The following is a 17,427-nucleotide window of genomic DNA, read 5'->3' on the forward strand; positions in this document are numbered from 1 at the left end:
GATCTCAAGTAGACTTGATGAAAAATTCAAATCTGTTTTCAGAATTCTTATCGCTTCACTAGATTAATCGGTACGTTGGAAATATCATACGTCTATAATCCTATGTTGCACGTGTGTTAAACAAAGACAGAAAATCTTCGCTTCGAATCCCCTTAAGTAAAACAAGTTTACGTTATAATTATAACTGTATAAGACAAAGGTACTCGTACATTTCTATGCAGCTTTTAGACACAATATTACTCAGTGCCCCAAATGGCAAACTTCAGCAGCGACAAAAGTGTTAAATGGGGGTTTATACTTAGGATACTATCGCACCCTACATAAATTAAGGAAAATAATACTTATTTAACATGTAGCAATAAAAAATTACCCTACTTAATTTTTATTTTTATTCTATTCTCATTTCAATATTAATTAAAAAGCAATCAAATCCATAATTAATCTTTCTCTATTACTCCCAATTAAACATAAGCTTATCTTTTAAAATTTACTTTAACTTTATACCTAACTTAATTGAACTCTAAATCCCATAATATTATGGTTTAATGTAGGTACCTATTTTAATTGATATTATATATGATTTGTCTGTATTTTTGCATAACTCAAATAGAGTCATTCGACCCCCCCCCCCCCCCCCATTTATTATGCCTCAAAGTTTTGTATACTTTACCCCGTAATATCTATTGTATCAATTTTATTACGGATTGTATATTCTTGTCAGTAAAAAGAAAAAAAACAATAAATTACAGCCAGTTAATATAGATTTAAATATGTTTTGTAAAATTTGCGTGATTAATTTACTATTATAACTTAAAAGTTATAAGTTATAAGAATATAATATAAAAAAAATATATTATCAAAAACGTGTAAAAGACAAGTAAATTTTTTTTAAATGGTATAATTTAATAATGTATAATACTATAATTTATTTTCGTTTTCGTTTTTGATTTCGTTCTTAAATTTTTTTCGGTTTTTGGGATTTTTTGTTATCGTTTTTCAGTTGTTTTTTGTTTTATTAATTGTTTTCGTTTTTTGTTTTTTTCCGTTTAATAATGTTTTTTAAAAACGTTTTCAAAAACGTTTTCTATCCCTGCTAAAGATAATAAAATATTTTATATAATATCTGTGGTACTAATCGTGATAACGATAAGTCGCATGAGCTCCAGGAGCTCGAGTAAATATCACTGCTCTAGGTGCAGAAAACTCGCATAGTGCAGCTAGTGTGACAAGGTAGAAAACGCTATAAATTTCTGTTCCGCTGAACTGCGTCAAGACACTACAGGATAAACCAATAAACCCAAATAATTTATTATTAGCTTTGTTGATATTCATTGAGGATATATTGCAATATTTATTACTTATTTAGATTGTTGTAGGCTGTATGCCTGTATCCTTCAGGCATAACGTACGTTTTATGTGTTCAAATATTATTATTGTTTAAATTTATGACTGTGGTACATTATGTAGGTACCTACTTCTCCGCAAACACATTACTTTTTTTACTCATTTTTGACTAAACCATATTTTTATTTTATGCATGTTTTATTAGCACTCAAAATAATGAATGTGAACCAAAATTACAATTATTCTGTTTCTACCATTTAATCTTAATATTAGGTACTGTTTAAGATTAAATACTATATTGCAGTATAGAACAGACTTTCATTGAAATCCAATATATCATATTAATGTACCTACTAGAGACCACGCATAGTTATTAAGTTTATTGCGCATTGTGAACAGTAGCGTAAGCCGGATTTTAGTTCGGTTAGGGTTTTACCTGAGTAAAAAATTTACATTATTTTTGTCTAAACCGTTTTTATATAACAAATTATAGTTAGCCTACTTAGCTACTATAGTTAGCCATATTTAGTCTACATTTACAGTATTTAACCTGATCATCTACAGCGCCTCTTCGGGCAGTGATAAACGTGGTAATAATCGATGAACGATGATACACCATCGATTTTGGGAGACGTTGATTTAGAAGCAATGTTCTAAATCAGCCAAAAAAAAACCGAAACTATGATTAACGACGCCGTTGTCATATTCAACAATTTATTCTGTATCTATTAAATAAGATTTTTTGTAGAAAAAATAAATTTTGGGGGGGTCAGAACCCTAGAACCCTATCCCAGCGTACGCCACTCATTGTAAAAGAACTTTTTTTCAGGTGCCGCTAATTTGGATATAAGCAAAAATGGCAATGTTGCAGTCCGAACAATTGTATATTTTGTCCTTACGTCTGTTTTTAATGTCTGCTTGGGGTTAACGCTCGGTCTGCTTGTTCATCCTGGCAGCCCAGATTTAAGGTTGGCAAATACCACGACATTTTCAGGACCCAAAAAAATGAACGTTATGGATGGATTTTTAGATATGGGAAAGTGAGTAAAAATGTTAACTAATTTTATTCGTTGGGCGTTATAATAGAATAAAAATTTAAAATTATACTGATATACCTATTATAAAATAATAACACTATATTAGTATACTTTGTATGTAGTAGAAATTTTGAATTTGTATGAATAAAATTAGTACCACTGTCTTCAATTTTAAATTTATTGTGATCTTTATGATTTTCTTTTTTTTAGGAATTTATTACCAGAAAATTTGTTTCAAGCTACAATTCAACAAGTAAGAAATAATTTATAAATACTATTAAATATTTGTATAATATTAACATTAACTAGGTATCAGCATTTTCGAAATTCCTCAGTGATTATTGCTCAATGCTATTGCTTCTAAGTAATATTTTATGAATTGATTTCCTAATTTTAAATATTATACTCTATTTAAGAGGTACCTACCTATATAAAATATTTTTACTTTTTAAATCACCGTTGAAATGCATAAGGTTTATTGTCTTGATATCTAATAATATATTAACATCATTGTAAATATAATAGCTATTATACTATGCGCATTTTCATTAACTAACTATGTACCAATTACCTTAGTACCTACTACATTCCAAGGCTGGGTATTAACGAGTTAAAAAGTTAAAGTTAAGTTAATAAGTTAATTTTATATTAACTTTTTAACTTAACTAGTTAATTTTGGCTTTTCATTAACTTAACTGTTAACTTACTAAATTTCTTTTTTAATTAACGTGAAATTAACGAGTTAATTTTTCATTTTAAGAAGTACCTAAGTTAAGTTGATTTATTTTGTTTTTAATTTTATCATATTTTACTACTTCAGTATATTTCGTTTTCATGTCAAAAAATATTTACCGTGAATTGTTTAAAGTAAAAAATGTATATAATTTGAATTTAACTAATATGGAAACACTGTATAAAATATAAACACTATAGTCTATAATTTAGTTTTGGGTTGGAAAAAAATTATGTATGTTAACGTTGTATAAACAAATTAACTTTTTTTTTAACTTAATAAAAAGTTAAATAAAAGTGTGTATTAACTTTTAACTTAACTGAGTTAACCTATAGTTAAATTAACTTTTAACTTTTAACTTTTTGTTATTGGTGCATATTAACTTAACTTAACTGAGTTAAAAAAAATCATTAACTTGCCCAGCCTTGCTACATTCGATTTGTATAATGACGATTGTGAATATTTTTCAGACATTAACAGAGTATGAGACCGTCATGGGTGAAAATAACACGAAAACGTTGAAAAAAGTCGTTAAATACAAGTAATACTACAACATTATTAAAATACAGTTGGCTGGGTCGGATAATATTTAATAATAATATTATATCTCACGCTTTTAACTTTGCTCAATATACTTTAATCGCTATCATAGCTTACATAATATAAATATAAATCTTGCTGCTGTCCAGCAACTCGTTTTGGATGAAAAAAAAAATATATATATAAAAAATCGTTGAAACAATATTTCCAAACCATTTTCAGAGACGGTACTAATACATTGGGCATAATATTCTTTTGCCTGATCTTTGGAACCGTACTGGGCACGATGGGTGAACGCAAGCGACCCGTTTTGAACTTCTTCACAGTCACCTACGAAGTAATGCAAAAGATACTCACCGGAGTGATTTGGTAAATTTCGTTAAACTGCTTATTGCATGCGTCTAACAAAATATATTATTATGTTTATACCTACATAGACTCCCAAACATACATGGTTTATTCAATTCCGGACCTAATTAAACTATGAAAGATATTCCTATAATCCTCATCCATTTATATCGTATGTAATATTACATTTATTATTATTATTATTATTATTTATACGGTATATAATATATATAGTATATACAATCTATTCCTTTAGGAACAATAAGAATATGTGGTAATAGAAAAAAATAGTTACATATTGATTATTTGATGAGAGGAGTCAACCAGTGGTAACACCACCATTATTTGATGTTTTTTTTTTTATGTATATTGATATACTTTAGATTACTCATTGAGAAGATCTCGACACTATTTCCTTCTAAGCCTTCTGGGAGGGGAGAGTCCCAGGAATAGTAAAAGTGGCAAAGGTTGGTATGATCAGAGAGTTTTGAGTGGAATCGTTTGTAAAAAGTTACTGCATTTTCGTGGACTGTTTTAATTTTTAGATCGGTGTGTAAAGTTAGGTTTGAGATATAAGGAGAAGAATTTGTGATTTTACGAAGGATGTTATTTTGGAAGGTTTGAATTTTATTACTGATAATATACATAATATAATATTAGTATTATATTTTTGCACGTACAACCCTATTACGGTAACCTCTATTACAGAACGTCTCTGTAGGTTTACACCCATTGGAGTGGCCAGCGTCATATGCGGTAAGATCATCACACTGTCCCAACTCACCACCACGCTGGTCCAGCTCAGCTTGTTCATCGCAACGACTGTCGGTGGTTTCCTATTCTATCAACTGATTGTCATACAAGTAATTTATTTTGTAATCGTGAAGAAGTCTCCGTGGCCGTACTACGTGTCGCTGGGACCCGCTCTCGCGACCGCCTTTGCCACTGCTTCCAAGTAAGATATTTTGTTTTCGTTGATGGTTATCGGTGATTATAAAGTTTGACTGATATAAAAATAAAAAAAAATATTATTATAATACTATTAACCAAATATCATCCCGTGAAATGTAAAAATATAAACATTAAAATATAAAACTCACACAACATTAATAGTAATATTTATTGCAGTATTTGTTTTTGAAAATATGACTGTGTCTGTATTCTGTATAATATTTTGTTCCTACTATTAACCAATTAGCTTAAGCTATAGGTACTATACATTTTACAGATATTATAGAAACTAAAGTTTCATCAAACAATACGTAAATTCCAATTGAATCACATAACTTACAACTGTAGGTATATGATTTAGATGATGTAGGTACTAAATAATTACGAAATATGCTCATACTTTATTTTATAAAAAAAAAGTATGATTTTAATTTTAATTTTATATAAAACAAGTTATCACAATGTTTATTTATTCATTAATTATTATATAATCATAATCTTATAAAATATTATAGAAAGTGTAGGAAAAAATAATATGGTATAAAATAATAATTGGGTTAGTGTAGAGCTTAAATTTAACTTTTAAAATTATCTTTACTGTATTGAAAGTCTTGAAAAAACACATTTTAATTTTCTTGAAATTGTACGTTAAGTGTTATACGACAAAATTATTTAAGACTTTTGAGTAGTAAAATAGTGCAATATGCCATAATAAGACCAAATATACGTATAACCTAAAAATTTAAAAAAAAAATTTAATGTTTAAATACTTACACACATATATTATCCAAAGACTAAAATAATTCATATTTTCAATCACACTTAAATAAAACTGCTTACTTAGCTTGGCGTTTATACTGTAATTACGTCACTACGATCGACCAGTAAAAATATGGAAATGCTAGTCATATACTCATATCTGAGTTATAGTTCATAAGTTCATACTGTATATACACATTTCAAACAATTATAGAAATATTAATTTGAGCAATAATTAATAAAGCACATAATTCAACACGCTTTATTTGTATAGATACAAACTTTACGCATATTAATATTTTTGTTTCTTAAAATATTGATAAATAAATTATATTAATGTTTCGTGATTATGATAATGATGACTCATTAATGAATAGTGAAAACTAAATACTTCAAAGATTCATAAATCATAATAATATGTATGTAACATTCAAATATTTTACCTACGTGTGGTTTTCTTAATGATAATAATATGAAATAATATGATCTCAATTTTAATTTAATTTATAATTTAATATTTTATCTTAGGTCAGCGTCTCTTCCAATAACATTCAAAGTGTTGGACGAAAAATTAAAGATGAATCCAAAAATCACTAAATTTGTCCTTCCAATCGGTACGATCAATATGGACGGTTCGGCTCTGTACCTGAGTGTAGCACTATTGTTCTTGGCACAAATCAATAATTTGCAACTAGGCATTGGAGAAATTTTCACTATCGGGTATGATATTAAAGGCTTCGACGATACATATATAATACAACCTTATATAACAATATAACGTATCGAATTACACGTCATTCGATACTCATAATTTTGTTTTTTACCGTTTTATCGTAAACCGTCGTTCAATAATATAATATGACGTCGATAAGCAACACTGTTTAACAATTATCACCTAGATGGCTAGATGAGAAAATTTTAGTAGGTAAAAAAATGGTTCAAAAACCAGTAGGTATAATAAAAGTACATCATAATATTTTATTAATCTGTCCTCTATGTACTATAATATTATATAACTATATAAGATTAAGATTTATTGAAAGATAATTGCCATTATTTACAGTGAGTATAGATTTTCATTCAGACTTTAGCACCAATGGTGACTATGTATTATATATTATACAAGACGATACATCAAGTATGCTCCCCATCAGTCACCCTACTTTTTTCCTAAACTTTTGTTTAAATTCTGATTTTTGGAAATTGTAATTAATTATACATAGAGAGTATATTTTCAAATACTTAGATTTTATACCACTCAAGTACCTATAGTGCCTACTTATTACTAAGCTGTAGCAATAAAATTTTTTTCATATGAAAACTACCATTTTTTGCTGTGAATTATTATTTTGAAAATCTTGAAGTATTAAATCATAATTTGATCGAATAGTTTTTCAGTTATTATCAATTTTCTGTTTCGAGGATAATAAGTCCATATGGTAATAGCTGTTAGAAGATATGGGAATATTTATTCTTAAAATTATTTAAAAAAAATATAAGTACTTATTTAAAAAATGCTGTCTTTAAGTATAGATCGGTACTTGAGAATTCCAAAACCAGAATTTGAATAAATAATTTGTTTTGTAAGCAATATGTTTTCATATCTGTGATACCCAACTGAATATCCAGTTTTTATATAAATGTTTCGGACAAGTTATAGTTCGATCGCAATATAGTTACATATATTATGTAAATAGTACGCCCAAACTTATCTAGCTGTAGCTAATGGAGTGTAACCATAATGTTTAACGGCTACAAATTACGCAATTCCCTCGCGAATGTTTTTTAAAAATAAAAGACGGCGAATAAAAAAAATTGCGCCCAATGAATATGATAACAATCGATCATCGATGTTTAAATTTATATGATGACAACCAAAAAATATTCACATAATTATACACAACATGTCCCTAAAAAATCAGTGATTTATTATTTTGGTATCATTCGACTACAGGTTGGCTTGCACGGCGGCAAGTATGTCTTCGGCAGCTATTCCATCGGCGGCCATCGTCTTGGTCGTAATGCTGTGTAGCGTGATCAACATACCCACCGAAGACGTATCTCTGCTGTTTGCCGTCGATTGGCTAGTGTGAGTACCCTATATATGGCTATATTCGATCTTAGGACACATATAATACATATGTACTTATATATATAAATGTATAATATGTACACGCGTTTCCTAAAATATAGTTATTTATAATATTAATTTTTTTATTTTCAAAATATTATATCCCAAAACAGGGACAGGTTCAGGACTATGAACAATCTGATCGGAGACTGTTACACGGTAGCCATTGTTCAACATTTATCCAAAGAGGAATTAGAACAGGTAAAAACATAATAATAATAGATTAAGATACAAGTACAACAGTCAACATACGATTAATGTTAGTCAAATTTAGTAGCGAATTTCACCAATTCAGCATTTAAGTATACCTAGGGTTGTAAATTTGAAATATTTCACTTGAAATATTTCAAAATTAAAAATTTCACTCTTCTTGAAATATTTCAATGAAATTATGAAAAATATTTTTTTTCTTTTAAACGTGTTTATAGATGATTAGAAATAATATATTGATAAAACACAGAAAACATTGATTATGAATAACTTATCAGTTAGGTATCATTTATCAACCAAGGTACCTATACGAATACGAATTAAAAACCCTACCTAAATACTGTTAATGGTCAATGGTTATAAATTATTAATTAATTATAATATATTTATATGGTATTTGTATATTGGTATTAATTTTATTAAATACATCAATCAATACATTTTCTATATGAAGTGTTGAAAAATATGCCTGGCATTATTTTGAGAAAAAAAAATTTTTTATATGAGTTAAAATATTGTTGAATGTGTACCGTCAGCGATCCAAAAGATGATAGTTTTGAAACTTTGAAATAAAGTTGAAGTCAATTTCAACAGTGAATGAAAAAGTAGTGTATTTTCAGTAATATTTTAAAGTGTATAGTTTAAATTAATTATATTAAAGATTTGATAAACAACTTCTAAATTATATATGTTGTGTTCATAGACATGTAAAACAACTAGATAGCGGATTTGCATATTACATTCCCGTAGGAACAATGAAGTCTAGTGGTAATTTGCCAACAGGGAAATGTTTAAAAAATAACTCAATAGATAAGATTATAAGAATATAAGATACCTATACATATTTGTATAATTATATGTCATAATAATATAATATATATTACAAATATATACAATATACATATTTGATATTCATATTATCATTTATCAATCATGCAATTTTTCCCTGTTGGCATATGGCTGACTTCAATATTGTCTTATAGTCGGTTATCTAGTTTTTTATATGTCTATGTTTGTGTATTATTATGTATGTAGTATGTAACTATGTTACATATTTTCTTTATTTCATACAATAAACCAACTTTTAAAAATGTTCACTTGGAAATAAAAAAATAATATTTTTCATGGAAATGAAATATTTCAAGAAAATAAATTTCATGAAATTTTACAACCCTAAGCATACCTAATACAAATAATGTCATTTCCCACCCAATATTTTTAATTTTTGAATTCATTTTTAGTATAATAATATTAATAATAGTATAAAAGTTATAGATTTATTATAGTAGGTATAATAAACAATTTCAAATTCAAATGTTTGATACGCCTACAACTATAGGTAATGACCACATTTAAATAGTGCCTTTGTAAAATAAATTATAGACAATAACTTACTAAATAATATATAATATTTGCCCCCCCCCCCCCCCAATACGCCTATGTATTTAATTAGTTTATTTAATACACCTATTAGGGGTATATATGTTATGTACTATATATGTAGACAAATAGAACCAGGAATATCCAGGCTATATATTATTGTATAACACGTGTAGCCCGATGTAATGTGCTAGGTATAATATAAGTAAATGTACATAAATTAGAGTTAATCCGACTAGATATAGGTATCGCATTTCAGACATTCATTACAATTGATAAATCACCGCATAATACTGTATAGGTACAAGTATTCCCATTTCCTATTGTACTTATATAATAATATGACTAATATAGCGCGATAGGTACACCGATGACTGTATTTTATTTACATTATTTGCATCTATTATACTTGGCTGTTTGCCAACCAGGAAATCGGTACGGAAAATATTACAACTCCAAAAACGAGGTTTTGTCTGACACGATGCAGTATTATTGTAGTTCGTAACCTCGTATCTAGGTATAACGTCGTTACTCGCTTTAAAAGTGTAAAACTTAGATCATATACGATATATACTATTTATATATTATGATCTAAGGTGCAGTAAATAGTGCCAGCATGGTTACGCAATAAAGAAAAAAAAGAAAAAATAATAATCATTGATTATGAATAGGTAGGTACTCAAAATATATTATATTCATATTCAATGGTTATAATATATTATATTTCTAGTTTATCGAAAAATGTAAATACCTATAAAAAATAATATAACGTACACCGATCATCGTATATAATCGTAAACAATTGAGTTTGAAGCGGTTCTCAACAAAATATTTTCACGAACGCCCTTGGTCGGCTTGAATAATCGATTAGTAGGTAATACACTTCGATATTAAAGAAGAATAAGACGTAGACAATACAGTTGTCGGTTAGATAGATGTATCCCGAATCCCGATACTACTATACTAGTATTGAGTATAATATGATTATTATGATCTTTGTGGCGTAGAAAGAATTGAACGAATTCGCAATTGTCACGTGATTGGAATAAATATTGCAATTAAGTAGGTACATCAAAAGTCAATGTAGCATGAGTCCAAAAAATCAGTATTATTAATTCGATATTGTAAAACATTATGAAATTGTCATTGTAGAATTTATCGGTCACCGGATATATTAAATTCATTACGTATGTTTAAACGGTAATAATTCATCTCATTTTCAACCTCTACTATAGTAGAGTAAAAGTTCTTAACAACTAACGGTGTGAACATCCAAAATATAACACCCATAGTACACAAAACTATAATGTCAAAAACCATTTAAATTTCATTTAACCAATTTCAAATATTGTACGTCTGCTGTGATATGACAAACATTTTACGGCCGTTGAGTGAATACAATTCCATGTAGTATCTGAGTTACTTTAATTATAAAACAAAGTTTAAAATTGCAACTACAAACATCACATGCATACTGAACTATATCATATACAAAATAGGATGTGCTTAAAATATACCCAAATACCTACCTCCATGGCGGGAATACATTTTTGGATTGCAGCTATCCATTTGAAAATATTGTAACCAAACAACTTTGGACTGTGCTAGTTCAAAATTTGATAGAATCCGATAGTTTTGTATTCAAGGCATTGATTCAACTACAAGGGTGATAAAGCACTCCCGAGTCCCGACTTTAATGTAAGCACTCCAAATGCCTTGCCTCTATAATAATTTCAAATACCTACCAGCTATAGCTGTAACAAATATTAATGTGATTTTATTATTTTAGTTAAACTTTTTATTTCTCATCATATGATTACCAATTGTTTAATATTTGTTTTTCCTCCCCTCGATATAGGACGACGAGAAAGAAGCCGAAGAAGCGCACGTCAACGGCACGTTCGTTATGCAAGAACAAGAACAAAACGCACAGACGAATCAGAGTTTTTCCACCAACACGCCAGTATAAAATATAATATAATATTATTATATACAATACCTATAACGACTGCGACGCGTTTCCAGTATTATTATGTATATGTATAAGTGTATAACGGAGCTGGCTGTTTAATAGCACGTGCTGCAGACGACAATTCATTTTATGTTATAACTCGAACGTATTATTATTATTATTATTATTATTATTATTAGTATGTATTAGTATTTTACTTATTATTATTATTCCGTGTTCGTATGACCATTTACACTGCGTACCTGTTATTTGTTCAATTAATGTTTTTTTTAAGAAATCGCGATGATGGTATCATATATAAATTATCTCCGCGTCAGGTCGCAGTATAGGTACCTAATATAACCACCCACGACGTATTGGTAGGGCGGATGTGCGGTATAAGTATATACTTCGAGTATTATGACGGTGTCGAATATTCGAGGTAGGGTTAGGTTCTACCTACTATAATAATATAACGTGGATTTTTTTTTTCAAATTTCAATTAACAGTTGAATATTTAAATACGGCACTTTTCCGACAGTGTTTTGAGTTTTCCTATTTTGCACTCTCATGCTTACATAATAATATGTATATAATATGTACTATACAAATCGGTTAATCTGTATGAGGCGTAAACTAGAAAAATACATACGAAAATTATTGTATCATAATTTACTATTTTAACCTTTGTGGCAAACGATTATAATAGTATACCCTGCCACACAATTATAGGACCTTATTGCCGGTGGTTATATTAAAATCGTTATTAAATACAAGACACAAGTACACCTATCGTGACAGAAAATGCAATCACTTTTATTGTTTTGATTTAGTTTACATTTTCGAGAATACAATTACCTATTAATAGGTGGTGTGTGTATATAGGAATTCATTTCGGGGGAGTGGGTCTGAACCTCTAACCCCCTCCCTCCACTATATACGCCACTGATTAGTACAACATTTAAGCTATTTTAAACTTGGTTGAAAACTTTTTTGTGTTACCGTCGTGCCCCTTGAAATTATTATTATTATTTATTATTATTTTATATTGTGTTTTTCTGTCGTGTCAGTACATAATATTATATATTGTACCTATCATAATATTATATTATATATTATATACCTGCCATATGTTCATATAATTACTTTTTCGCGTTTTTATACATGTGTAAAATTTACAGGTATTGAATATTATGATTGTTGTAGTATTTGTAGTCTCTATATATATTATAAAACGGGCTTTATAGTATTTATGTCACAGTTCACAACTGCGTATCACCTGGTTTGACTAATAATTGTAATATTATAAATTATAATTATACCTATTCATTGGATGCATAGCGTAATAATATAAAATCGTCGATAACACAAAATAAAACACTGACTTGGTGTCAAAATGGCCATCATCATCGATAGGAATAACAATCGATTGCCAGTGTCGCCAGTAGTCGAGAGTGCAGGTGACCCTAAGTATAGTAACCTGATATACACTATTATATTATGTGAGCTTCCATTTTCACCGTTTGTATTGACCTTAGGAGAAAACTGAAAAATATGTAAATGTAAAACAATTATATTATAGTCGAAAATCCTAATGAAACGATTTAATTCTTCTTGCTCCAAAAATATAATACAATTTTATCCAAAATATTTACGTAAAAAAAGAAACAGGACTTAAAGCTTGACTAAATAAAATTTTGATACAAAAATTATTTCCAAACTCAAAGTTTTGTAGTGTTATATAATATTAATATATAATACGCATCATATACGGACACGCGCCTAGCTCAAAATTAACAGCTGTAAGCATATTAGTAATAGCAACAAAATGAAAAACGATTTGTTCAAAATATCCTAAAAGGAATAATCCAAATATCAGTAACTATACTATATTTATATATTGTACCTATACTATATTATAGTACAGTGACGTACCCAGGATTTTAGAATTGAGGGTCTGCCTTACTTACGAGTCACGAGAGGCCACTGTTTAGAAACTTCAACCAACTAAGTAGGTATATTATAAAGTCACCCAATGTGCTCGCGATTTACTTTATTAGTTATTTACATCACATTTCGATACCAACATTCAATATAACCATATTATATTACATGAGTCATAATCACGAATAATAATATCTTAATTCGTGGCCATTTTACATTTTTAAGTAAAATGTAAAATTTACCTACAAGCTTTAGTCTTTAGGTATTAGGTACTAATCAATTGTTTTATTTAATAGTTGCATTACAATTTATATTCAATTATATAGTGTGACATAATATACGACAAGTCAGTAATCTATAAACTGTTATAAGGTAAGTACGTAGCTTTATTGAGTATCATATAGTAGGTACCTACCACCGTCCACCACAGACGCGTATCGTAGAACATATTTATTATTCATTAACAAAGAAGCTTGACTACACACGTCCTATAATAAAATGATGTTATCATTACAATATAAGTAGGTACTAAATATAACGTAGGTATCTGTTTTTATGTCAAAAAAGTCTTAAATCGATTTTCTATATTTTAAAACATTTATTCTTCTCTCTCTCTCTCTCTCGATATCATAGTATATAATATAAAATATTTTGTAATATTGATGAATGTTAACGAATCGTAATGTACTCGGGTATACGTAGGCACTTCTAGAAAAATGTTTCACGACTCTGCGTATAGAATTAATAAACCTACCTACAATGGAGCCGATTACATTTTTCTTGTTTCTTTACCACAGAGGTCAACAAACTTCTTTAATCGTAATTACATACAGCCTGTAGTCTCTTTTATAGGCCAGCAGCCGACATTTCCTAATCAAGCGATCACGAGGTTCGAGGTATATTATAGATGTCGCCATATTATCGGATATCCGTATGGAGAACTAGTTACGACTCAAGTCAGTAGTCACTGTTATGGAATCGAAATCGAATGCCTATAGGTACCTACCTAAAAGCGTTTACAAGAAGCTCTTTAGATTGAACTCCACAGGATACTTCACATGGACATTGACCAGTCACACAAAAGAAAATATAGTTTACATTGGGTATAGTACAACTGCGAAAAAATAAAAAAAGTACGTTTTTGATAGCCTTTCATCGAAAATGTATTATGTAAATACACTTTACAGTATCTAATAATGGTTTGATAGTGAACGTCAGTTCATTAAAATGTTCAGTTTTATACTGTTGGCTTATCAAATTAGTATAAGATTCTCATAGGTAAATGTTAGTGAAACCTAAATATTTAAAAAAATAAATAATCTCAACTACATGTATATTTAAATTACTTGAAATGTGATTTTTATGAAAAATTTTAGATTATTTCCGATAGTTGTATTAGGCACCTTTATAATATATTTAGGTATTAAGCACTACCTACTTAAGAGGGCTGGAGCGTGATTCATTTTTGGTCGAAAACATAGGTCACTACACCCAATATAATGTTCCGATATTAATTTTGAAAGCAAATTTGTATTTGTCACTAAATTATCTATGCTTTGACAATTTCATTTTTCTGATTTTTATTTTTTTTTTATTTAGAAATTCACTAACAAAAAGAGTAAAAATAGATCATATTCATAATTCAAATTTAAATACATTGATATAGAATATGAAAAATGTACGACAGTTAAAGCATAGTGAATTTAGAGGAGAATTCAAGTCTGCTTTCAAAATTTAAATCGGAACATCCTACTGAGCGTAGTGATTGAAGTCAGAGGTAGTATTTTTTGAAAAAAAATGTTTGTAATTTTATAAAACAATATATTATGGTGACATGTGCATGCGTGTAGGTAATAATAATAGACGTACATCCCGGTCACTATGATGCCCCTATAAAACGTGATCAGTCCTACGAATTACGTACACTAATGTTCATTTACTTTCAACACATACACAAGACCCAGATAAACAGAAATATAAAATGCCTAGTTTTTACTCCTTAGAATTGATTACGCTCCATAGCCCCCTTAATAGAAATTGTAGTTCACAACAATTGATAGATATGTTTTATTTTCGTATTATAATTAAAATTTTTTATATTTCAGATGACAACAGTTATTGTTACAGTTACATTGAATTTAAAATTAACTATTTCATTAACATTTTAAAGTTCCCTACACAGTATATTACAAAACCGAAGTACATATTTTGGTCCTTGCACTCTGATACAGTACGTCTTGACTCTTAAGAAATGACGGATATTTTAGAAATCCCGTAATCATTGATTTTATTCAAATATACCTACAGTTGAAGTAGTTTTATCAATAATTTAGTGATAACCAAATAATATATGTGCTTCTATCTATTGGGTTTTTTTTTTTTAAAAAAAAAAAACAAAATTAGAACCAATGCATATTTCAGTCATTACTTTGAACAAAGCATTTTGTTTAAAAGAATTCACTCTGCGTGCATCACTTAAAAAAAATTACACTTTAAAGGATTATTGATTTTTAAAAATGACTAAAAAACGGTGAAAAAACAGGTATATATTCGCCACACAGTATTAGACAAAATCGAAATTTCCAGTACCAATAATTAAAATATTATAGATGAAACATCAAACATGCTACAAGAAACCATCCCGAATGCTGAAGATTTTGTAAGGTTTTGCGCCAAACAATTGCATATTTTTTTAACTCTAAAAAAAGAAACGAGTGTGTAAATGCCGTTAAAATATTTGTCCGTAGATGAGTATTTTTATTGCGGTAACACACGCATCTATACTCCGTAATCTGTAGTCAGTCACGTGTGTACAGGCTCAAAACTAACCATAAAATTTCCAAAAAAAAAAAGAAATGTATTATAATACATTCTCAATACTTTATTAACGACACGTCAAAACGTTAAATATTTTTATTTGAGCAGAGTGATGAATATATTGATTTTACATACATTTTGTCAAAAATCGAACTCTATAACATTTAAAAATGCTTATAAAAAAAAACTGTGTCTATATATTTTAATATTTTTAAGCTGCTAAGCAATACCATTTAGTATAGATATTATCTATACTCAATGGCAATACATCAGGAGCCTTTCATTAAATTTTGACAGCTCATAACATGTCAAAATATTTTGAAAATTTTTTCAAGTATAGAAATCGATAAAATAAACATATCTATGATATAAATTTCAAGGGTCTCGTTTTTGAATTACGACAAAATAAGAAAATCACTTCATGAGAAATCGAGTAAATATCCAATGTTATAAAAATTTAATTTGACTTTCTTAGATATTTTAAAATCTTAGATTTAAAAAGAAAAATGTTTAGGAATTTCTAACTCAAAATAATAGCACATTTTCGTAATTTTTACGCCTTGTCAAAATTCGAACTATTTAAATGCTTATAAAAAAAATTTTGAGTGGATTTATAATATTTTTAAAATTACATTGTAACAATACATCAAGAGCCTTGTATTATATTTTCAAGCTTTTTTACCCGACAAATAAAATTTTATTGATATTCATAGAAAAAAAAAACTAAAAAAATAGGCAACTGAAAATGTCCAAATAACAGTTCAAAACAAATCAATATTTTTTGAAAATGGTTATCGTGTATAAAAAATTCTAATATAAACAACCAGTGAAAATGTCATGTATATACGGTAATTTGTTTTAGAGTTACACCAAAGACCAAAATCGACTGTTGAAGAAGACTGAAACACTTTTACTGCCCCAAACAGTGATGACAGACAAAAAAAAATCTTAGAGACTAGTCGATCCGCCATGCGTTGCTATGGGTTTTTTTTTTTTTAATAAAGGAAAATAATATTTATATTTTATTGACTTAAAAACTGAAAAAAAATATTGATTTTGACGAGTTTCAGAAAATATTCTGAAAAATTAAAAACACATAATTGTAAAATCAATACATTCATCGTTCCGCTCAAAATCTAAAATTATTTTGTAGTTAAAAATGTATAAAATGTTATAGCTAACTTTTATAGTTAAGGATTGAAAATTTAAAACAAGATTCCACGTAATAGGTAAATAAACAGTATTTATTCACAATAACATAATCAAATATACTTAGAGTAAT

The 17,427-nt window shown here is 28.3% G+C and overlaps 1 protein-coding gene across 2 annotated transcripts in view; it reads left to right on the plus strand.

The window, feature by feature from the left end:
• Positions 1-12,718, plus strand: part of LOC100165752 (excitatory amino acid transporter) — a 29,746-nt gene extending 17,028 nt beyond the window's left edge. For both annotated transcript variants that reach the window (XM_008187418.3, XM_001945473.5), the window contains exons 4-12: positions 2,174-2,384; positions 2,592-2,634; positions 3,585-3,655; positions 3,877-4,023; positions 4,724-4,957; positions 6,241-6,432; positions 7,667-7,801; positions 7,957-8,044; positions 11,292-12,718. In XM_008187418.3, coding sequence (XP_008185640.1) covers positions 2,174-2,384; positions 2,592-2,634; positions 3,585-3,655; positions 3,877-4,023; positions 4,724-4,957; positions 6,241-6,432; positions 7,667-7,801; positions 7,957-8,044; positions 11,292-11,402 — 1,232 coding nt within the window. In that variant the 3' untranslated portion in view covers positions 11,403-12,718. The remainder of the gene's footprint in view (positions 1-2,173; positions 2,385-2,591; positions 2,635-3,584; positions 3,656-3,876; positions 4,024-4,723; positions 4,958-6,240; positions 6,433-7,666; positions 7,802-7,956; positions 8,045-11,291) is intronic.
• Positions 12,719-17,427: the final 4,709 nt, after the last annotated feature.

Source organism: Acyrthosiphon pisum, chromosome A3 (assembly GCF_005508785.2).
Source record: "Acyrthosiphon pisum isolate AL4f chromosome A3, pea_aphid_22Mar2018_4r6ur, whole genome shotgun sequence".
NCBI classification, from domain to species: Eukaryota; Metazoa; Arthropoda; class Insecta; order Hemiptera; family Aphididae; genus Acyrthosiphon; species Acyrthosiphon pisum.